This window comes from Peromyscus eremicus, chromosome 18 (genome assembly GCF_949786415.1).
Source record: "Peromyscus eremicus chromosome 18, PerEre_H2_v1, whole genome shotgun sequence".
In the NCBI taxonomy this organism is placed as follows: Eukaryota; Metazoa; Chordata; class Mammalia; order Rodentia; family Cricetidae; genus Peromyscus; species Peromyscus eremicus.
In genome coordinates, this window is record NC_081434.1 from 36,023,318 (window position 1) to 36,048,017 (window position 24,700).

At 44.4% G+C, this 24,700-nt stretch overlaps 1 protein-coding gene across 1 annotated transcript in view; it reads left to right on the forward strand.

Moving 5' to 3' along the window:
- The window catches only part of Apaf1 (apoptotic peptidase activating factor 1), an 84,974-nt gene extending 78,288 nt beyond the window's left edge, over window positions 1–6,686 (forward strand). The window contains exons 25-26 of the mRNA XM_059245486.1: window positions 500–646; window positions 4,132–6,686. Of these exons, the coding sequence (XP_059101469.1) occupies window positions 500–646; window positions 4,132–4,278 (294 nt within the window). The 3' untranslated portion in view covers window positions 4,279–6,686. The remainder of the gene's footprint in view (window positions 1–499; window positions 647–4,131) is intronic.
- The last annotated feature ends 18,014 nt before the right edge of the window (window positions 6,687–24,700 follow it).

The window sequence follows — 24,700 nt, forward strand, 5'->3', positions numbered from 1 at the left end:
GAAGAATACTTTTATTTCTGGTGGTAGGTTTGTTGTTTCTGTTTGCTTGCTTTTAAGGAGAGGCATTAACTTAAGGAGGAGTAGGTGCAATGCTGAGAAACAGGAGGGTTTGGACTTGAAGGGGTAGGGAGTCTACCAGGCCTTCCAGGAATGCCATGATTCCTTGGCTTTGGTCTTAGTCACACACTGTCTAGAATTTCAATGATAAACACCTCCTTTATTTTGTTAGTTTTTGGATACAGAGGCTCATCATGTTGCCCAGGCTTTGAACTCAAAATCTTCCTGCTTCAGTCTCCTAGCAGCTAGCATCGGAGGTGTGTGTCATCATACCTGCTTTTCTCTCCTAATTCAGTGGAAATCGGTAGCGTTCTGATCCAGCGTGCTATTCTTTCTGTTTTTAAAATTTCCAGATATATCACAGATGATGTGTATGTATACTTGGAAATTGGCAAAGCTTCAAGGTTACCCTATTAATGAATTATATATCATGTTTATGTAGATATGGAACGTCTCAAATGGCCAGCTTCTTCATTTGTGTGCTCCGCTTTCAGTAGAAGAAGGAACTGCTACCCACGGAGGCTGGGTGACTGATCTGTGCTTCTCTCCCGACAGCAGAACGCTCGTCTCTGCTGGAGGATATCTTAAGGTAAGAGTTACTCACGGATATGAACTAAGAGCATCCGTGTTGTATCTGAGTGCTTTTCACTTAGTGTGTTCAGTTGGCTTTCCTGGAACCCAGCAGAGTAGAGGGGAAGCTGTTGGGAGACAACCTTGCAGTGGTGACTGACATCCCAGGCTGCTTTCTCTAGGTCTCTCAGCATCTTTGGTGACAGCGGTAGCAATGTGAGAGCTCTCACCTCCCCGTCTGAACCTACGTGACCCAGCTTCATCTCCCATGGCACTCAGCAGGAAATGTTTTAGTTGGAATTGTTTGAAAAATGTATTTGGGAAATGTTCTTTCTTGATAATAATAGTAGCACCTATAACTTACTGTCTAGAGGCTTTGATTTCTATCAGCCCACTAATCAGTTTTGTGATGCTCAAGTTTTACTCCCTGTGGGTTACAGATGAACAAAACTGATCTTCCTGGAGGTTATCAGTATCTTAGAACTTTGTGATGAGTAACTACAAGGGCCAAGACTCACAGCAGGTCTTCTGCCTCCTCCACTGACTCTGACAAGTGGGCTCGTGCATACTCAGTAGTGACTATTGGGGCCAAGGCTTAAGCATGTTGTAGGGCTCCAGTGTCATTTATTGGCCCATTTATCCATTCAGTAAGACTCTGTTCAGTGCCTGCTGTGTGTTGTGGTGCATATTTAAGGCTTGTCCTTTCCCAGTGGTGGCTAATGTTCCATACAGAAAGCAAATGGAAAATAAGGTCCCTAAAGTGTAGGAGGGGCCTAAGAGAAGCTTGCAGGAGGTAAGTGGAGGGACAGAGGAGAGGAATGGACAGGTCAGTTGTAAAAGGTGTAGGAAAGGATACTGTACGTGACACTGACCACTTGGGCATTCTGTAAGCTCCGTCATTTACAACTGATCCCATAGGATTTTGTGAGGTGGTTGATGGCTCCTGAAAACAGCTGAGCGAAGATGGTCTCATTACCTCACAGTACAGATGTTCAGATGTGTTTGAATGAAGTCTCTGGTTGTAAGGGTCCTACATTATTGCAGTGCCACTCAGCATCTAGCTTATAAAAGATAAATGAGGGGATGTCGTCAATTTGTGAAATGATACCTCTCCAGCCTGCACTGGAAATAAGTCTCACAAAGTTTATTAATGGATACCTTTTGGGGCACACTTTCATTTAGTCATCAAGAGCTTCTGGACTATTAATGGCACTTGTCCTCCTTGAGTGTGAAGTTAAATAACTCTGAGCTTGAGGATGGTGCTCAGAGGAGAGATGTTGTGTTGGAAGCTGTATCTTTCGCTGTTGAAAATGTAACTGCCCAGCCTTGACACCAAGCTTCTAGAATCTCTGGGCTCTGTGGAATGCTACTGCATAACTGTGCCTGGCTTTGAGGATATTCTGAAGACCGATGAGCAACCTTGACATGAAGTAGAAGGTAGATCTGCCGCTGTGCTGTAAAGGTTATGTCTGGAGGCTGGAAGAAGCCATGCCTGTCTGTGTCCTCTATGTATTGACATGACAGTCAGCGCTTTGCTTTCTGTTTGATTACTAGCGTAGTTAAACTAATTCCGTTCTAACCCAGCCTGCATCTACCCAGCATGTTAATGAGACCATCCAAAGGCACAGAACAAATTAGGAGTAAGAGGAAACAGCTGCTGGAGTGGCCAAGAAATTAGGCATTTTGGGTCTGTTACTTTCAAATCTGAGCAGTGTAAATTGAGTGCCAGTAAGATACTAGGTGTCTAGTAGCTAAAATGTTCTTACCTTTCTTTCAAAATTATTATAAATGAAAACATAACTTATCTTTTGCCAGGGTCATGCCACAGAATACAGACTGCTAGGATGACGAGTTCCATTCATTCATACACTGAAGGCAAAGGCTGATTTACAATGTGGAACTCAGGGTCATGAATGAAGGTGTTTTATACTCAGAAGAGTGTTGTTATGACTAGGGAGTGGGCCCGGGGACAGACTGCCTGAGTTCAGATTCCAGCTCTGCCACTCACTAGTTCGGTGACTTTTCACAAGGTTGTTTTACCTCTGTCTGCCCAGTTGTTTTGTCTATAAGATGGATATAATGATAACATGGACCATACTACAGATATTTCTTATGTATCTTCTGCTTCTATACATACTCAGGCTTATTCCACTATCAGCATCAGATATTAATGTTTATTATAACTGATACACTTAACCCGATCCATCATCATCATCTAAAGTGCATGGTTGACTTAAGGATCAGGCTTGGTATCGCACATTTTGTGCATTTGGATAAATCTCTAATGGCATGTATCTACAACTATGGAGTCATATTGAGTAATTCACTACCCTGAAATCCTGTGTTTGCTGCTGTGACATCTTGTATTTCCATTCCATATGGAACCAGTGGCTGTTGTAGGATTTGCAGGAACAACAGTCCTTTTTAATGGTGAGGGGCAAGGACAGGTGGATGGATGGACACTACATTTGAAAGTCAGAGACTGTTCCACCTCTGCTGTCCACTTCCACTGTCCTCTGAGTCTTGATTCCCTCAGGAACCCAGCTTCCTTATTTTTAAAGTGAGGCAAGTGGGTCTAGGAGATGAACTCTACAAGCCCTAGTCACTGAAAACAAGTCCTCTCGAGCTGGACTGTGTTCTTTGTGCTTTGGGTTATGGTGCTGTTTTAGGAAGTGCATGCTGCTTTAGTGAGCTTTACCAAACCCTGTGACATACACATTTACCAGGTCCTACTCCCAAGAGTAACGATAACACTCAAGCCTGTATCATAGCAAGGCGGAGTGTTAGGCTCTGTCCTGAGCTCATAGGTGACAGTATTGTCTGTGTTTGTGACACTCAGGCTCTTGGTGGACTGTAGGCCTTTTGAAAACATGTTCTCGTGCATTGTCTCTTGCCCTCAGTTTAGCTCTGAGATAGGACAGTAAGTTTTGTGAACCCCACTGGGTAAAAATAGTGTTATGCGCTTCATGAATTCAGTGATGGGGAGGAAGGGAAGGCTGTGCTTAGAGCCCCTGCTTCATTGGAGGTGATTGGTATTCAATGTAGATGGCCACATAGCAGCCTGCATCACCCCTGGTGAAAGGGTTCTCTAGAAGACTGGTTTCCTTCCTGTCTGTACTATGAGTGGTCTGGGTATCTGTTGGAGTCCAGGCCATGGCTGTAGAAGGATGTCTTAGTGCAGAGAAGCAGCCATGTGCTCATTCTGTGGAGAAGACATACAGACAGCCCCAGCCCTCCCCAACACACTGTGTCACCAGCTCTCTAGTGGCCGTTGTTTTTTCTGGAACGCCTTGCAGGGGCCGTGGGTGCACACATGGCTGTGAGGCCATCACTAGGGTTAACCAACCAAGGCTGGTAGTCTTCAGCAGTAAACCTCAGGTGCCATCCCTGCTCATTGCTTAGCTTAGGAGTCAGGAGCAGTTGGGTGAAGGAGCTGGTTGGAAATAAAATTCACCATGCAGTGGAAGTACCAATCTAATGAAAGTTTTGTTTTTCTCTGAACAGTGGTGGAATGTTGTCACTGGGGAATCCTCACAGACCTTCTACACAAATGGAACAAACCTCAAGAAAATACATGTGTCCCCTGACTTCCGGACATACGTGACTGTTGATAATCTTGGTATTTTATATATTTTACAGGTGTTAGAGTAAAATGGCTAGGCATTAATAGTTCAGCTCCTTAATTTTGAATTGGAAAAAATTGAAACTCTGTCCATCAACGTTTTATAATGCTGTGAATTGTATTGTAGTATTGCATTCATTACAAAAGTGTTCATGGCTGGATGAACAATGTTAGTATAGCCGACTCCACAAATGAACACACTTTTACTCTGGTCATCATTTTTTTCAGCAGTCATCATCGTTATGAACAGTTTGTTCCTAACAAGCAAAGGACATGTAAATATGTACCTTGTTACGCTATTGGTAAACTTCTTCCTCGATGCATTCAAATTGGTTGGTGTAATTAATGAGAACCATTTGAAGGAATTCTATGTGTTGATGCTATCATTCATTATGCAGGCTGTGCTGCAAGGTAATGGTGGTCGGTTTGCTGAGCCACACTTACCCCCGGGGGGTATGGTTTTCCAAATACAATCATGTTGCTTATTTGCACTCTTTAAATTTGCTTTAAACTATTGTGTCTTTGTGCACAGTCTGCAACATTTCTTTTGATAACTCAGTGAGTGTTGTATTTCAACAGTTCTTTCTATGAGCTAAAGTCTTCTGTTAGAGAGATTTCTCTCTGTAGCCGATGACAGCCCTGTGTGTGGCTGGACTCTGGTTGTCAGTGTCTGAATTGGGCACCACCCTGCACTCTCTCAGTTTTGTTTTTTGTTTTTTAAAGACAGGGTTTCTCTGTGTAACAGTCCTGACTGAGCTCACTATGAGACCAGGCTGGCTTCAACTCACAGAGATCCGCCTGCTTCTGCCTCCTGAGTGCTGGGACTAAAGGTGTGCACTACCATGCCCGCCCTCTCTGTTTTTTACTTATTGCTTGGCTAAGCTTAACCCTCTGTTCCATAGTTAGCTGTTAGTATGTCAATGAAATGTGAAATAGTAAAACATTTAATGTGTTCAATCCTTTAATCTGTTTACTTCTGGATAAATGTCATTTATCAGTGCCATTCTCTTTATGACTTTCAAGAGAATTGTTTATGGTTTCTGTGCAGTTCCACAGAAATCCCCAAGACCCAGGAAGATGATGGCTTCCTCCTTCCCCTCGCTTCCTGTTTCCTGTATCCCCCCCAAAGCCAACACCGTTTTTCCCTGGGAAATGCGAACTCACACAGTGATTCTATCACACAGGCTCCTGTGGTCCTCTTGTATCAGACTCCTAAGTAGCTGGGAGAGATGGCTTTTGATGCAGAAAAAACTTTGCAATGTCAGTGACTAATTTTGTTTTTAATCTCCTTTTAGGATCTTTAGTTGAAGCTTAAATTTGATAGCTTTCCCCAGAAATATTAAGGACAATAGAGATAAATTAGTAATAGATGTAGTTTTGTTTTTGTTTTTCCAAGACAGGGTTTCTCTATGTAGCTCTGGCTGTTCTGTAACTTGCTCTGTAGACCAAGCTGGCCTTGAACTCACAGAGATCCACCTGCCTCTGCCTCCCTAGTACTAGGATTAAAGTCATGTGCCACCACTGCCCTGCAGTAATAGCTATAGTTTCCATATAAAACAAAAACTCCCAATAGCTTCATTTTGCAATAGGAATTAATGAATACTAACATGAATAGTAGTCAACGAAGCTGTCTCTGTTGTCAGTACGTGTTACTAGCTGTGGTGTTGGCAGAGAGAATCAACCACTTGTGTGTTTTAGTTTTATTTCTGTGTGGTGCTGAAGATTGAAACCGGGGCCTTGAACATGCCAGACAAGCACTCCAGCCCGTGGATGGATTTTAGATTAGATATGCCCACATGGCATTTTCAGGAACTGTGACTAGAGTGAACAAAATCTTGTACAGAATTAAGGAAGTTGCTCTTTTTTTTTTTTTTTTTTTTATCTTTTTTGGTTGGTAGGTTGAGGAACTAGTTTACATACTTACTGTGATTTAAGCAGATGTGATAAGTGAAAAAAAATCTTAATTTTATAAAAATAAATACCTGAACAGTACGTCTTACTTAGAACTTGCTGCAAAAGAATCAGACTTTGCTCTTCAGAGAACGTTAGTGTCTTATCTGTTCTGTAGCTGGGTTATTGAAGTGAACTAGTGAACAGCAGTTTTTAAGAAGTCTTTGTCTTTGGAGAGGAAAGTGGAGAGGAAGACATAGTAGCACAAGGAAGGAGACAGCTTGTATCGCGGCCTCAGGCCTGGCTGAGAAGGCTCGGCCTGTAGCCTGCGGATGCGCGCTACGAGCCCTTTCCTCGCTGTGCTTCCTATGTGGGAAATGGCGTTGGATTTGTATATGTGAAGATGGTTTGTACCGTGGGTTTTATGTGCTTTGGAGACTTTTTGTATTTATAATTTATATGTGTTATTAATTTTTTTGCCTTGGAATACTGTTTAAACATGAATTTTAAAAACAAAAATAAAATTTCTAAAATTTTCTGAAAAACATTTTGATTTCAGACTCCTTGCTTGCCTTTTTTCTGTTGTTAGGAGATTGATCAAACAGCTTCGAGGGGTGGCCTGGGGAACGGGGCTCAGTCAGGCAAAGATGGGGTCTTGAGTTTGAGCCTCAGAAACTCCCCCCTCTCCCCCCCCCAAAAAAAAAAAAAAAAAACCAAGCCTATTCTTTCAGCACTGGGAAGGCAGAGACGGGAAGAGCCCTAGGATCTGCTGACCAGCCAGTGTAGCTGACTTGAACTCCAGGTTGACAGAGAGACACTGTTTCCAAAAATAAGGTAGAAAGCCATCAAGAACAACACCTGATATTGGCCTCAGACCTCCATACACACATGGACATACTTACATGTGCACTTGCATACACACACACACACAAGCAAACACACACGCACGCACGCACGCACGCGCACGCACGCACACACACCTCCTGTTTGGTGGCCATGGATTGCTTTAGTCTTGTGCTTTTCTTGAAATGTCCCTATTTCTCTGTCAATTTTGAAAGACAGCTTTGCTGGATACAGCAGTTTTGGTGGGAAGTGTTTTTGTTCCATGCTGGTCTGGCTTTTCAGGGTTGTTTTGAGAGGTGATCTTACTCTGATTTGGTTCCCTGTGTGAGTTGTTTTCTCTCACAGTGTTTCATATTGCTTCTTTGTTCTTTTAGTATCTTTAATGTATTGTGGAGAGGTTGTTCTGTGGTCATGTCTATTTAGAGTTCTGAATGCCTTTTGTACTGGAATGTCATTTCTTTCCTTAGATTTGGGGGATTTTCTATATATAAAATATATCTTTTAAATACCTTATTTTGTTTGTTTGCTTTTAATCCCAACTCTGTATTCTTAGGTTGGTCTCTTGGTCATATTCCAGAGTTCTTGGAAATTATGGTCATATTTGTTTGATTATTATTATTATTACAATTTTATTGTGTATATTCATTGCATATAATACTGTTATGTAAGGACATTTTCATACAAGTATCTCCTGTATTGAGTATATTTGCTCCAAACCCCTTGCCCTACCCTTAACCTCCCGTTCTCTCAGGTTGGTCCCCTTTATTCTCCTACGAAGTTTTCTTCTAGAACTTCCATGCCATTTATAAATACATGATTTGATGTTTCTATATAAGAAAAAAATCCAGGTACTACAAATGAGACTGACAATTCATCTAGTGTGATTATGTCCGGTTACATTATGTTTACATAACCTCTTTCTCTTTATCTACTCTGTCTTTGCACACCTAGGTTGGGTCTGTAGCTTATCTACTATTGTGAGACCAAAATGAGCCATCTTAGAAATAAGACCAAAATGCTTTCACCCTAAAATTAAGGCCTAAGATTTTTCCTTTTGGGAATAGGTCATTAGTTACTGAAACCAGTCAGTTCAGATTCCAGAAACCAGGAAGTGTAAAAGTACAGAGTCACAAGATAGTCACGAGGTAATGCCTGCCAGACTATGGAATGTCCTCTCCCTGGTTTCCAGGGTAACTGACCATAAAAATGCCCCCACCTGAGGGCAGCCAATGAGAAATGGTGGCGGGCAACCACTCCCTTAGAAGTAATTTCTAGAAGCCCCTAGAAGCGAGCCAATCAGAATTGTACCCATACTAGCACCCCTAAACGATGTAACCTTGTGACTTTTCCCTTTAAAAACTGAGCTTGCGGACAGGCAGGCACTTCCTCCAGCCTCCACTGCGTTGGATGTATTGGACGAAGTCCCTGCCTAGGCTTGTATTGCTTTTGGATATCCAGAATTAAACCATGCTTTTGCATTCCGGCATGCTCGTCTTTGGTGGTCTCTCTGGGGGTCACGATCTGGGCACAACACTATTTTAGTTTTTGAAACACTTGCATCGTGGCTGGTCTAGTTTGCGTCCCCTCCGGCCATGTATAAAGTTCCCTTTTGCTCACATTCTCAGCAGGATTTGTTGTTTTTAGTTTAGTTTGATACTAGGGTCTCACTTTGTAGCCCTGGAACTCGATGTGAGGTCTAGGCTGACCTTGAACTCACAATGATTTACCTGCCTCTGCCTCCCAAATGCTGGAGTTAAAGGTGTGCGCCACCACACCTGATGCGTCGTTGGTTTTCTAAATAACTGCCATTCTGACTGGGATGAGATGGGATCTCATTGTAGTTTAAATTCTTATTTCTCTGGTGCTAGTGAGGCTGAGTCACCACTCTAGAGGCAGTGGGACCTGGGAGAATGGAGTCCATAAATGAGGAGGACTAAAGTCTCATGCAATAGCCCAATTTATTCAGAGCATCAGACAATTTATACTCTGAGGGTTAAGAAGAGTCTCATGAGTAAGGTGTTTCATTACAAGGACAAGCCACATGTGGCAAAAACTCATTTTCCCATAGAGGCATATAAATAAATAACAATAGCCAGTTGTAATAATAATCTGAAATAAACTCACTCGTACCTGCTACACCTGGGAGTGTCATGAAGCACATTCCAAGAACAATTGTGTGTTCTTGGACAAGACTCTTGACTTGTTTTCTTGGAGATTTCTCACAAGCTCTCAGAATTCTCACATGACTCTATTCTTGGACCGTGTTCCGACAAGCTTGAGTATTGTTATAGGTTTATTGGTTATTTGCATTTCATTCTTTGAAAACTGTTCATTAGCCTATTTCCTCTCTGTTTTCTTTGTTTTAAGGCAATTGTGAGTGGGAATTATTGCATGATTTCTTTCTCAATATTTGTTATTTGTGTGTAGGAAGGCTACTGATCTTTACGTTAGTATTCTTTCACTTTGCTGAAGGTGTTTATTAGATATAAGAATTAGATATAAGAGAAATGATTTCATCTCCAAATAAGAATATGTTGACTTCTTTTCCCATCTGCAAACCTTTGGTTTCCTTTTCTTGTCTTACTGCTCCAGCTAAGACTTCGAGCACCACAGGGAATAAGGGTGGAGAAAGTCGACACCCTTGTCTTCCCACTTTTATTAGATAAACTTGGAGTCTTCTCCCATTCAATGTCATGTCATTAACATGGTTTATTGTGTTGCGATCTGGTCTCTCTACATCTACTCTGTCAGGGCTTTATTATGAAGAAAGATGCTGGATTTTTATCAAATGCCTTTTTGAATGTGTTGAGATGATTGTATGATTCCTGTCTTTCTTAGCCCCACATTGTGTTTCCTTTAAACATATTTTTGGTATTATTTTTACTCAGTTTTTTTGTTAAGTTTGTTATTTGACAGTTTCAAACATGTATGTATATGCGTTCTGATTGTTCTCACTCTCCACCGTTTATTCTCTTCCTTCCTCCTCTCTCACCCTACTTCCTATAAATACCTGTCTCATATTCATGTCTTTTTTGTTTTTAAAATTGTGATCAGGGCCATCTGTTGACTTATTTTAAAAGTGCTGCTGTATTTTCATTTATTTAGTTTACACCCTGTGATAGTTTGAATGTAATTGGCTCCCATAATCTCAGGGAGTGGCACTATCAGGAGGGTGTCCTTGTTGGAGGAAGTGTGTCACTGTGGGGGGTGGGGGCTTTGAGGTTTCCTATGCTCAGGATACCACCCAGTGAATCAGTTGACTTCCTGCAAGATGTAGGACTCTCAGCTCCTCCAGCACTGTGTGCATAAGTGCATAATGGACTGAACCTCTGAAACTGTAAGCGAGCTCCCTCAGTGAAATGTTTTCCTTGTAAGAGTTTCTGTGGTCATGGTTGTCTCTGCATAGCAATAGAAACTGAAGACACTTACTGTGCAAACTTTTTTTACTCTTTCTTGCGTGTTTCTCTTTGTGACATTATTCTTCCTCTCATCTCTTTTTCAATGGTATTTGACCCTCTTAGCCATTTTGCCGTCTTGAACCCTGCCTTCTGACTCTCTTACTTTGGCTGATTATTCTCTCTTCTTGGGGGGTACTTCTTGCTCAGTTTTTTCATAAACAATGATGTTATTAAGGTCTTTCCTATTGTATGAATTTTCCTTTGGTATTTTCATATTGTTTCTGAGATTTCAAATGCATATCATAAAATTGCCTGAAATAATATTAGTGATATTACTACCAAGTGTCTTAATATTTTAAAGACCAAACACTGAACATTAGGGTAATGACATTATTTTCTTGGCATCCTTATTGCTGGAGACCTAGATGGCAACCAGAATCTGACTTTCAGATAAATAATGTATACAGTTAAAAAATCGTCCTCACTCCCCAGAAAATGTTTTAAATCGTATCTTTAAAAAACTCAAGAAGCACCATTGTCTTTGCTTAGTCATATTAGTGAATTATGAAACCATTTTCTGTGTTAATTAAAACATTTTTATCTAATACTTCATGAGCTATATAAACCAACAAAATTACCTTAGTAAAAATAGAATACAGCTTCGGGAATTATAACTTCTTTTACTTAAGTTTTTGCTTTACAAAAGTTGCAGTAGTACCTCTCCCCACCCCAACAGGAAACCCAAATCAGTAGAGAGGTTTACAAAACCTTAAATATATTAATCTTCTGTGAGCCCACCCTGGGTACTTTTTCAAATCCTTTGAGAATTTCCTACATTCCTACAGTGTGTTTCACTCAAATCTGCTCCCACTCTCTCCCACCCAACTCCTGTCAGAACCACTCTGCCATGTCCCTCTCCTAACTTAGTGTACTTTTTTTTTTCTTTTAGAGACAGGGTCTCACTGTGTAGTCCTGGCTGTCTTGGAACTTGTTCTGTAAACCACCATGCGGGCTTTGAATTCACAGAGATCTGCCTGCTTCTGCCTCCCAAGTTCTGAGATTTAAGGCATGTGTCACCATGACCAGCTTTATGGTTTTTTTTTTATTATTTTTTATTCATTTATTCATTTTACATACTTTTTTTTTTTTTTTTTTTTGGTTTTTCGAGACAGGGTTTCTCTGTGTAGCTTTGCACCTTTCCTGGAACTTACTCTGTAGCCCAGGCTGGCCTCGAACTCACAGAGATCCGCCTGCCTCTGCCTCCCGAGTGCTGGGATTAAAGGCGTGCGCCACCACCACCCGGCTGGTTTTGTTTTTTTAAGCCCACCAAGTCTAACTGGTGCTGCTTCTCTGTGCATGGGTGTAGGGCCATGCCGTGGAACATAGTCAACCTAGCAGGGGCTGTGGTGAGATTTGTAATCTAAGAAATAAAGCTTGCCTGTAGATCAGATGACAGAGCCAGCCACAGTTAGCCACAGAGGTCAGGCAGTGGTGGCACACACCTTTGATCCCAGCACTCAGGGAGGCAGAGATCCGTCTGCATTTCTGTGAGTTCAAGGCCACACTGGGCTACATGAGATTAATCCAGTCTCAAAAAGAAACAGAGCCAGGCAGTGGTGGCACACACCTTTAATTCCAGCACTAGGAAGGTTGAGACAGGAAGTGATATGGCTGGGCAGAGAGAGGACAATAAGGCGGGAGGAGACAGGAATTTGCTCTCTTGCAGAGGCTCTCTCAGGCTGAGAAGTTGGTGAGGTAAGAGGTGGTAGCTGTGGCTTTCTCTGTTTCTCTGATCTTTCAGCTTTCACCGTGATAGCTGGCTCTGGATTTTTATTAGAAGACCATTTAGGATTTGTGCAGCAAGGGGCCACATTACATAAAGAAACTGACTCTCTTTCCCCTAGCAGCCATCAATTGCCAGTAGCGCTTCAGCAAGGGGTGGGGTTTTGCCAGCCCCTCTTCTGGCCATGCTAGGATGTTGACTGGCCTGATCTTGTGCAGGTCTTGCACGTGCAACTGCAGCTATTGTGAATTCATGTGTGCAAATGCCCTGCCCTGTCCAGAAGACAGTTTTGCAGCAATTCCCTTCAACCTTTGGTTCTTATGCTCTTTCCTCCCACTCTTTGAGATGATCCAGATCTGGGTCTTATGGGTGTAGATGAATGTCTAAATGGTCTTATTCAATAAAAAACATGGAGCCAAATATAAGGGTGAAAGCCTTAGAGATCTGGGAAATAGAGCCACCAACCACCTTATCTTACCAGCTCTATAACTTCCAAAAATGCGAGCTACTTCCTGTGTAACCTGTGCCTTTATTGCCTTGCTGTTCTGCCCTCTCATTGGCTCTCTTAGCCCAGCTACCTCACTTCCTCTTCCTACACAGCTCTGTCACTTTTTATCTGTTTGTACAGACCTCCAGGTCTCTGTGGTTGGTACTGGGATTAAAGGCGTGTGTCACTACACTTGGCTCTGTTCCCTAGTGTGGCCTTGAACACACACAGACCTGCCTGCTAAGGAATTAAGGGCGTGTGTTGCCTGACTTTTGTGTTTACTATAATGGCTGGCTTTCCTCTGATCTCCAGGCAAGCTTTATTTTATTACCGCACAAATAAAATATCACCACATTTCAGCAAAAATAAAATATCACCACATATAGGTAGTGAGTTTGATGTAGATGTCCCACTCAGGGCTGAGTGCTCCATGGTCACTTACACTCTCTGTACTTTGACCAGTTGTCTTTGTATTAACCACCATCCACCTCTAAAAGAAGCTTCTCTAATGAGAGTTGAGAGCTATACTAACTTATAGAGATAAGTTTTTAGAAGGCAGTTTGATTACTTTAGCAAAATAATAGTAGGCTGTCTTCCTAGGGTCTGTGATCTACCTAGCCAAGGGTTCTTAGCTCAGTAAACAGTACCAAGCATGGATTCTGTCTTGTGAAATAGACCTTAAATCCAATTAGTAAGCAGTTGATTACCCCCCACAGCGTTCACGTCAGTATGGTACCAATAGGCATGTCTTGTCAGGTCAGTTATTATTGTGTGGTCATTATTATAGCTTGCAGTTCACAGCTTGGTAAGGCCGTTGATGACTTTTTTTCCCCCAAGCAGCCTACATGGCACCTCCCAGTACTGTGAAGGCTTACTGGTAGGGAGGAAGCTTCCAGGTCAGTGCCAGCTTGATTTTATTTCCATGTCCTGTGACTCAGGTATGTGGTCTTAACCATAAAGTTGTGATAGGTAACCACGAACAATGTTTATAGCCTGTGCTGCCCTGTGTGGGGATCTATGGAATCCCCTTGACCAACAACCCCAAGGGAAGCCACCCACACCTGGTGCTGGAGTTTTGGTTCGATAACCTATGACATCTGAAAGAGGCATCATCCCCCCCTTATATCCCTCCCATCTTCCGTCTTTTCTCCTTTCAAAGCTAGGGTCCACAGATGCGAGAGAACATGAGCTGTTTGTCTTTCTGGGTCTGGGTTACCTGACTCAAAATTGATAGGAATTCCAACCACGCCCCCATGGTCGTGCATGCCCGGCAGGACACTTAGTCATCTCTGACCCATCCTGTATAACCCATGCCCCAAGGCTGCATGGTCACGTAATCATGCAGACAGAGATTAAATTCCATTGTGCGGATGAAAAGATGGCTCAGTGTCTGTGAGCACTTGTTCTTGCAGAGAAGACCTGTGTTTGAATCCCAGCACTTACAGTTCCAAGGGATCCGGTGTTCTCTTCTGACCTCCATGGGCACCAGGCACACATGTAATACACAGACTTACATGCAGATAAAACACTCGTACACATAAGATGACATTTCAAAATACGAAAATGAAAAAAATAAAATTCCATGGTGTGTTATGTATGAACTTCATTTTCATTATCAGTTGATGGATGGCTAGGCTGTTCCTATTTCTTAACTATTGTGAACAGAGCAGCAAAGAACATGGCCTAGCAAGTGTCTCTGTAGATGCATAGAGAATCCTTTGGGTATATGCCCAGAAGTGGTAAATCTGGGTCATATGGTAGTTCTATTTATAGTTTTTCAAGAAACCCCACATTGATTTCCTTGGTGGCTGGATCAGTTTGCACCCTCACCAACAATGAATGAGGGCTCCCCTCCCCCGACTAGCATTTGTTCCTAGTTGTTTCCTTGAATTTAGCTCTTCTGGCTGAGGTAGGATGAAATCTCAATGTAGTTTAAATTTGCATTTCCCTGATGGCTAAGGATGTTGAACGTACCCAAAACTATTTCTTAGCCTTTTTCCTATTCTGTCTGTTGTTGAGATACTTTTGAGGACCAGGGACGCTCACATCACTCACAGCAGAGAAATAAAGGCAAAGTTCTGTTAGCAGTGAAATAAAAGCCCCCATTTATCTCTAAGAGAGCTGTGCCTAAGAATTTGAAAGCTGAGGCATTTCTGCTGTTTGAGTGTTCCGTCAAAGGAAGTTCTAAAATGTTAGCAATTGTAGGAACCTAGAGGGGACATTTGTGCAAGGGCTCTACCACACTCGTAGAAGTTCATTTTATGAATTCAATTGTCATTGCACACAGTTTAGGATTATGAACTCTTGGGCTCTTAAAACACCGTGACTTAAAAAGAGAAAAGAAAACATTGTGACTTTGTAAAAGTTTGAGTAAAGTTATACATAGTGTGAAGATATTTTCTTTCATCTGGATCTTCTCTAACCCTAGGATTCCTCCTGTGTGTGTGTGCGTGTGTGTGTGTGTGTGTGTGTGTGTGTGTGTGTGTGTGTGTCTGTCTGTCTGTCTGTCCTCTGTCTTCTATCTTTGGCTTAGTTTTCTGTTTCATCATGCATTGATGGTTTATCTGCTTTCTCAGTCACCTCTCAGAACTTCCATATGCATGAGGTGGTCCATTAGCTTCATCACCCTGAGCGTTCACTCGCTCTCTCTCTCTGTCTCTGTCTCTCTCTGTCTCTGTCTCTCTCTGTCTCTCTCTGTCTCTCTGTCTGTCTCTCTCTCTGTCTCTGTCTGTCTGTCTGTCTGTCTGTCTCTCTCTCTCTGTCAGGCTCTGCCTACCACCAGCGTACACCGCCCACACCCTCTATTGACACAAGCTTTCATCCAGAAATCTGCATCCATCCTGGAGATTCCGATTACTCCTCCCTGACCTGAATCCTTTCTTATTGAATCCAGCTTGTATTGGTTACTTTTCCTGGTGCTGTGAGAAAACACTGACAGAACCAGCCTGAGGGAGAAAGGGTTTAGTTTGGCTCACAGTTCAGGGCACAGTCCAGCACCCATGGAGGGGAAGCCACGGCAGCGGGAGTTTGAAGATGCTGGTCACATGCCCACAGTGAGAAGACAGCAAGGGATGCTGCATCTCAGCTCTCCGTCGTGGGTGTGGGGACCAAACTGGGGTCATCTGGTAGGGCAGTATGCACTCCTAACCGTTGACCCATCCTGGCTCCCATTTGTGCTCTTGTTCATGGCGTTTCCTAATCTTAATTTTGAACATCATCTCTGTATAAACTTGAATCTGTGTAGCCTGTGTACTGAGTGCTTTCTTGCTTCAGTGATTTGGGGTGAGCTATTTTCTTCTCTATTACCTTCCAACCCCCTAATTTTATTTTTTCCTAACTTCATCTTTTATAGAGCCTTGGAAACAACCTTCAAAGGCTGACAGTCTGTCCTGCCTCTCTTGGACGGTCTCCTTTTTCTGGTCTCCTTTTTCTGTGGGCGTTTCTGTTTCCTTATGGTGACTTGGTTTATTGGCCTGTCATCCCCATTAGGTCGCATGCCCTTGAAAGGCAAATGTGCATTAACACTGGGGTCTAACGTAGCTTGTCCTGCAATTAGAGCCTCAGTGAATGTCGAATGACTGAAGTTCCCGAGGGCCTGGATGCTCACGGGATTCTCTGTTTCCCCCATCCATGAGGTTATAGCAAAGCCGCTGAATCACGTTGTAATCTATCGCTAGTGCTCTTTATGGTCCTGTTTTTATCATTTCCCCGTGGCACATCATTAGGGGAATGTAAAACTTTACTTGGATAAAAGAGGTTTGCTACTAAATTATAGGGAATGAATAAACATATCCCCGGAGTGTTGAAGCCTGCAAGAGAGGCCGTCTATTATTCAACAAATGCTTTATATTATAATTTTCTTAGTGACCTTTAGAGAAGGAGAACTGACTCTCTAGTAATTCCTAGTCTCTGAAGATTGTTGCTGGAAAAGATTCTTTGCTCGCGTCTCCTCCCTGCAGGACTTTGTATGTGCTAAGCAATTATTAAGATGCCTGAATGAGAACCTCAGTTACTCTTGGGCTGAGAGGTTAACTGCAGACGAAATAGCCTTCCAGGCGTCTCTTCACATGGAAGGGGCTGAAGAATTGGATCCAGTGTGGTGCCCACCAGAGACCAGGCCTTGGAAGCCACTTAGCATTGATTTGCTCCTGGGTCTCCTGCTAGTATGAGAAGTCTAAAACTAGGGGAATTTTCATTTATGAATCTAGAAAGTGAGTCGCCAGTGCTCATTGTAAATGCATGTGTGAGGCCAGAACTCTAGGACTGGGAATACAGCCGATCACACAAAGTGAATAGGTGAATAGAGAATGCACCCCTGTCGTTTTCCATCACTTTGGACTAGGTGTGGCCAAGGCCCGGGTCTGAGCTGCTAGGCAGATTCCAGGGCTCTCAGTAGCTGAGAAGGACTTGACCAGGGCTGGGGGATGTTAGGAGTTAGAGACCATCACATCCTCAGAAGCACTTCCTGTCTGCTCCAGGCATGGGCCACTCACTTCATCTCCACAGATGGAGATTTGCACACTAGGCATCCCCAGCCATAACATGAGTGTGGAGGTCAGAGGACAGGAGTCCTGGGGATTGGACTTAGATCATCAGGGTTGGTGGGTGGCAAGTGTATTTACTCACTGAGCCAAATTGCTATTCCTTTTTTTTTTTTTTTTTGAGACAAGGACTCATTCCAGGCTTGCCTCGAACTCCCAATCCTCCTGCTTCAATCTCCCAAGTGTTGGGATTGTATTTGTGCACCCCACCCAGTTTTTGGAAGAACTAACCCCCAGGCACCAGTGCTGAAGCTGGGGCTAGCATGCAACCCTGGCTTTCCTTTTTTGGGAAGCCCAGACCCACCAGACTGAGTAAAGTATCAGCTATGGTTTCAGGTGGAACATGGCTACATTTTGTGGAGATAGACAGACAACCTGGGATCACAGGCTTGAGTTTCAGTATCTGGGAAAGATCATCCCCCAGCCTGTGTAATGAGTTTGGAGATGTTCTTCCTGCCCCCTTGACGTGACAGTGATTCCAGCTTCCTCTCATCTCCTCACCTTGGACTTGTCCACTCATACATTTTTTAAAGACGGTGTTTCATGGAGCCCAGTATCCCAGGCTGGCCTTGAACTCACATAGTCCAGGATGACCTTGAATTTCTGATCTTCCTGCTCTAGTGCTGGGATTATAAGTGTGTCTTCTTATACATGTTTCATGGAGATTTAAAAAAAAATAGGGCTTCTTTCATAACAGGCAAGCACTCTACCAGCTGAGCTCCAACTCCAGCCCATGAGTACTAACTCCCGAGACTAACGTAGTTTAGGAGGAAGGAATGGAGAGCTGTACTTTTTGAGGGTGCTTTCGGTGCCAAGCTGTAGGCAGGGTGCTCTCCACACACGATCTAACTGGGTCTCAAGACAGTGCTGCAAGATGTTAGTTACCTGCCTGGAAACACACACACACACACACACACACACACACACACACACACACGTGAAGTCTCTAGGCTGTAGACAAGTGTAAACAGGAGTTTGGCAATCTAACTGCCTCCCGTGGTAACTCAGCCTGGCCCTCCTGCGGAAGCCTGGGGCGGGAGGATCTGAAAGCATTGTTCCAGTTCTGTACTCAGTCTGTTCATGTCATGAGCAATGTTGCAGCTCCCAGCTCCCACAGTCAACATTATGTGACATTTTCTGCCTCTGGTCATCAGGGTCCCCCATCTTGGTGCTTACTGGGATCCTCTTGGCCATTCTGATCAGAGCCTGGTAGGCAGCAGAGTCAGGGATGCTTTGGGTTTGCAAGGACTTTGGCAAGTGCAGGTCTGCTCTTGGTTCTCAGGTGATGGCAGCATTGAGTGTGGGAAGTTGTTAGCAATAACCTTGACTCTCCTTTAGAGGGGCCTGTTTCTACTTTGAAAGGTGTGTGTATGTGCATGTTTGTGTATGTGCAGCATATATGCACATGGGCACGCGTGTTTGGACATGCAGGCCTGAGGACATTATCAGATATTGTTTCTTAGGTTCTATCCATCTTGATTTTTTTTTTTTCTGAGACAGACCCTCTCACTGGCTTGGGGTTTGCCAACGAGCCTAGGCTGGCCAGTCAGTGACCTCCCAGGGATCCACCTGTCACTGCCTCTTCAACACTGGGATTACAGGATACTCCACCATGTCTGGCATTTTATGTAGGTTCTAGGGCTCAAACTCAGGTCCTCAAAGCTTCCAAGAAGAGCGCTTTATGGACTGAGCCCTCTCCCCAGCCCCTGCTTTGGAACTCCTTAAGTTCAAATTGGTGTCAGGCAGGGGTCATGTGCCTTGCTGACCCCTTTTCCCTTTTCCCTTTTCCTTCCATCCTGCATTCTTTCAGAGCCTTAGTTTCCTCATCTGTCAGGTAGGAAAAGTGACAAGGATCCGGGGCTTATGGGAGGCAAAGGAGAATATGTCAGGCATGTGACACAGGTCACAGTAAATGATGCATTAACTCTTTTTGCCCCCGTTACAAACATCATGCCCATCCTTCATTGATCGTTAGGCTCCTGCTGCTTCTGCACCAGGAAACAGAGCTCCATCTGAGCAGCTGCTGCTTCTGCACCAGGGAACACAGATCCAGCCGAGCAGCTTGTGCTTGCTCCTCCCTACAGCTGTTGGCTTTCAAGAGAGCCTTTGCTCAGCAGGGAGGCTGTCACCTGCTCTCTTCCCAACCTTTCCAAACTTCATTCCCTTTGGGCTGTGTGCGCACCAACGGAGCAGTCCAGGAGGATCGGAACTGAGGGATGCTTAAGACTTCGGGCTTATCTGGCCGGTGGCTTGGGTGTGCTGGCACAGGTTGGCATGGTTGGCCAATGAGCTAAGTGCAAGTATTGACTGTATTAACGTTCTAGCTGTGCGGCCCTAGCAAATGGTTTAGAATTCTTAAGGATCTGCTTTGGAGGGATGTGCTGGTGTGGGCAGTTCTGGGGGACTGCCCTGCTTCTCACTTCTCTCACTGCAATGGCTAGAATTTCCCCAACCCAGACCTCTCCCAGGAGATGGGACCCAGGCAATAGTTTTTAAAGTTCCCATGTGATTCTGGTATGTAGTGTAGGTCAAGGCAGATCAAGCCCTCTGCTCTTTGCCGTGATGCCTGATCAGCCAAGTCCCCTCTGCACCACAGCTGAATGCCCGTGTTGTGTGAGCTGCTTCTTAAGCTCCCTTTGCAGTCATGGTCTCTGGAGCCAGGCAGCACAGGTGTGTGCTAGCACAGCTAAAGGGCTTGTCCCTAGTTGGGCTTGGGAGCTAATTCACATAGCAACTCCGCCGAGATCATTACCAGCGCCCCTACAGGCTCTGTCTTCTCTCACCTGTGTGAGCTTGCTTTTGCCTTTTTACCTGTTCCCCCAAAGCCAGCCTCTCCCTGTTCCTTCACTAACAACCCCTACTTTGTTGGGAATTTTAGTGTGCTCTGTTAAAAATAACAATAACCATCACATTTTTTTTTTGGCTTCCTAGTAAGTAGGGGTCACCAGGGAGCTTTATGAGGTTGTAGGTGTTGGGAATCTCCAGCTGGGGAGGGGGGGTTTCAAACCCCACCCAGATGGTTGACTGGGAACCTGGCCCCACGCCTCCCATTCCAAACCCTGCCCTCAGAAAGCTCAACAAGTGGTGCCTCCTACCCCGGAGCTCCTCAAGACCATGCCGACAGGGTATTTAAGGTCTGGTCCATAGGCCTTCCACATGGCTTCTTCTCTTCCCCTGAGATAACCTGGGGATGCTTTGCTCATTAAGTCTGGACTTCTAATTCGGTTTGAATTGGCTTATTGCATGGGCTCAGTAACTCACTACCGGGGATATTTTTTAAAAATACTTATCAGTAGGGTGGAGCTGTCTCTAAAGCTCTTAAAAGCTTGGTCACCCAGGCAATAATACCAGTCTTTAGTCCTTACCATCTTTTCTCCTGCCTGGAACGTGAACACTCAGGACACCAGGACAGTGTTCTGGCAGCCACATTGAGACGAGGAGGTCTTAACCTTGAGGACAGAAGCCACACGCTCAGGTCGGCAGTGTAGGGATGAGGATGAGCCTCGGGATTAGGATGGCAGCTACCATCGCGGCCCTGCACTGCCTGTGTCTGGAATTCATGTTGCACGAAGGAACATTCAACCACTTCCGTGTTGAAGCCATGACTGTCAGGCCTTCTAGTCACCGGATTCAGTTTATAACTCTCATAATACAATCAGGTAAGCAGTGTCTGCCACCCCCAACCTCTCCCTCCTCCGCTCTTACCGCCTTGTGCCCCGTGTGTGTGTGTGTGTGTGTGTGTGTGTGTGTGTGTGTGTGTGTGTGTAGGTCAGAGGACAGTTTAATGGAGTTGGTTCTCTTCATGCACCTTTTTTTTTTTTTTTTGAGACAGGGTTTCTCTGTGTAGCTTTGCACCTTTCCTGGAACTCACTTGGTAGCCCAGGCTGGCCTCGAACTCACAGACATCCTCCTGCCTCTGCCTCCCGAGTGCTGGGATTAAAGGCGTGCGCCACCACCGCCCAGCCTCTTCATCCACCTTTAAGTGGGTCCCAGGAACCAGCCATCTCACCAACCCCACACTTCACTTTTAAACAATGAGTTAGTTACCAACATGTCAACATGTGTTCCTTCCCCATAAGAACCCAGCTTTCTTAGAAAGCCTGTGGAAGCGGGATCTTCCTTCCTACTCTTGACAATCAGTTGGAGCTGAGGCACAGTTGCCTCTTGAAGGTCACCAGACTCATCACCCAGGGCTTCTGGTGATAGCACACTGTAGCTAGAGTTTTCCTGCCTGGCCCACAGTCAGGACAAATCTCTGTCTCCTGCCAGTCCCACAGCTGCTCAGACCCAACCAAGTAAACACAGAGACTTATATTGGTTACAAACTGTATGGCCATGGCAGGCTTCTCGATAACTGTTCTTATAGCTTAAATTAATCCATTTCTATTAATCTATACCTTGCCACGTGGCTCGTGGCTTACCGGCATCTTCACATGCTGTTTGTCATGGCGGCGGCTGGCAGTGTCTCTCAGCCTTCCACTTCCCAGCTTTATTCTCCTCTTTGTCCCGCCTATACTTCCTGTCTGGCCACTGGCCAATCAGTGATTTATTTATTGACCAATCAGCAACACACTTGACATACAGACCATCCCATAGCAGCACACCCTGGAAATGCTGATTAAAACATGCCAGAGGTACTTTCTTCTCCTCAGTCTCTCAACAGAACATTGAACACATTGGTATTTCTTTCTCTCTCTCTCTCTCTCTCTCTCTCTCTCTCTCTCTCTCTCTCTCTCTCTCTCTGTCTCGAAAAAAAAAATGGGCATGCACCCTTGAGAATGTGGAGAAATCAGTCTGTCCAGCGTCAGAAAACCATTGATGTAGCTGTCTCAACTTTTCCTCAGTGTTGCCTTGTGGCCTCTTGTGAGGGAGAGCAGCATGCTCTGCCCTGGTGGGGACAGCTTGATTGAGTCATGGAGACCTCAGAGGGCAGCTACAGTGGGTATTGGATATGGATTGCTTTCAGTAGCATTTATTACCACCCCGTGAGTTAACTTTGGTGGTAAGCCTAACTGGTCTCAGCTCTTCCACTAGGTCAGTAGGACCATGTAGAGATTTTCTGAATGGTGAACTCTGGGAACCCTGCACAGCCGGTGCACCCGGGGTCTATCACCCGATTCCACCTTTCTCTACTTGGTTGAATCACGTAGGGCCCCTTGTGAAGCCGCTGCTGTTACAGCTGCAGCAGATGGCCTGGTGACCCCACCGAGGCCAGCAGCATGGGACTGCTCAGCCTGTTGCTCCCCGCCGCCCCTTGCCTCCATCATGACCCACTCCTAGAAAGTTCCAAGGCTTGGACAGCTTTTATAAACACAGGTCTCTAGGGGCTTGGAGAAGAAAGACAAAAAGTGGTTTTTGACAATAGTATATAGCGATGAGTCTCTGAGTTACACACTGAGGGCAATGTGTCGGGTCTGGGATGATTTACAGAAGCAGGGAGAAGAAAAACGGTGTCAATTCTCAGTAGATAGATTGACCAAACTCAGGAAAGATCAAGTCCTTCTGTGGGTACAGAGGAATGCTGGATGGTGACCGGGCAATAGGTCCGACCCCCGTGCACAGGTCCTGCTCTGCTTGGGGACTGGTTTCTCTGGGAAGCAGGGCTCTGTTCCTAGGGCCAACCCCAGTAAATGCTGATGAGGTCAAGTAGACTTGTGGGGACCAGGGCTGTAGGTGGACTGGCAGAAGCTGGCTGGAGAGAGGCTGCTGGTTTACGTTGGTTGGTCATTGTTTCTGTTAAAGACAATGTTTATAACCATCATACGGCTTTTCATAGGAAATGTACTCATTGAATGGCCAGTAGACAAAGAGAACTTGAAGATGTAATGTCAGTAAAGAGGTTTTATTCCATATATATTTCTGAACACAGAAATTACATCCTAGCTTACTGGAAGCTAGACAACACCTCAAATTTTCAATTCTGAGAAATGGGAGTAACGTTACTTGGAGTCCAAGTGCAGATTTTTACTGATTTTTGAGAGTGTGGCCACACGCCCTTTAAGCCTAAACTTCTTTTCCATTTTATCTGAACATCAGAGAGGCTGGCGGCATGCCCAAGCAGTCCAACTTGAGAAAAAACACTTTCACGACTTATTAACAGGCCAAGCATAATTTTCATATGGTTCATTCATTCAGATTTATTACAGAACACCATTTAATAAGAAAAAATTAAATGGATCAATTGACTTCAAGTCTTCCTTCTGTAAAGGAGACATTTAAGTTCTCTTTTGATTAATGTGAGCATTTAAGGGCTGCTACGTTTACCTTCTGGTTACTGAATTTATCAAACATCAGGTTTTCCTTAAAAAAAAAAAAATTCAGCTGCGAATCCCATCTCCCATGCCTGAGCTGGCTTTTCCGCTCTGGGCATGTTCCTTTCATTCCCTGCCCTGCTCTGGCCATGGGCTGCTCTCGTACCCTGACCTTCGGTAGGTTTGTTACGAAGGGGGAGGGTGAAGAGTGGAGAGGGAGATCAGGGTCACCTCTGCCTTCCTCTCTGAGGGTCACTACAACCGTGCGTCCCCCATCTGGGAAGGGATAACCCTGTCACATAGCTTTCTCGGTCCTTATTTCCCCGTCAAGTTTATTTACCACCACAAGGAGACTGTCCCATCCCACCACTAGGCAAGTATTTATCTTTTAATTTCTCCCCACTGGAATGTGCCGTGTACTTCATGCTGGGATCATTATGGATAAAAATATGCATGTGATGAACAGAGATGATATATATAAGAGGACTGGAGAAAATTAATAAAGTAATAAAGGAGCAAACTAACCCAGTGGGCACGCCAGTGGAAACCCCCAGCCTGCAGCCTCCTTCAGGAGAGAAGTGTCCCAGGGTTCAGTTCAGCCCGGCTTTCCCTGGTTTAGCTCAGGGTTCAAAGCTCCAGGCCTCTATATGACGGGCAGAGAACACCCTAAGACTGCTTTGGGTTCCCAAGGGTAGCAGTCATGGATTGGGCAGTGAGTGCACCGGTGTTCTGAAGGTCCAGGGACATGCAACATGGTGGTCACTGACCATGGGATCAGTGTGGCTCTGATTGGCCCATCACCCACTTTACAGCAGGCACACACGTTTTAGGAAAAAAAAAAAAAAAAAAAAAAGAAAGGCCTTGTGGATGTATAGGATGTATAGTGGATGCTTTCCCAAGCAAGCTAGGTATGTTGTGCTATATAAGAAGTCCACTCGTGTGTGTGTGTGTGTGTGTGTGTGTGTGTGTGTGTGTGTGTGTGGTCCCCTCTGTTTTAGAAATGTCTGTCTTACCAATACCCCCTTATATGCCACTTTAAATGGTGGCTTGTGGCTGAAATTCAAGCTCCAGAAGATAGTGTTTCTTTTTCAGACTGTGCGAACTTGGAAATGAGCAAGTTTTTCTCGATGATGTTGCCAATTGGAAAAAAAAAAAAAAACCAAACCTCTTTATCTGTGGATGCTGTAGGGAGGTGCTCACAGAAAGATGCCAAGCACCAGTCACTGTACAACTTCTGTTTTATTTTGTGTGCTTTTTT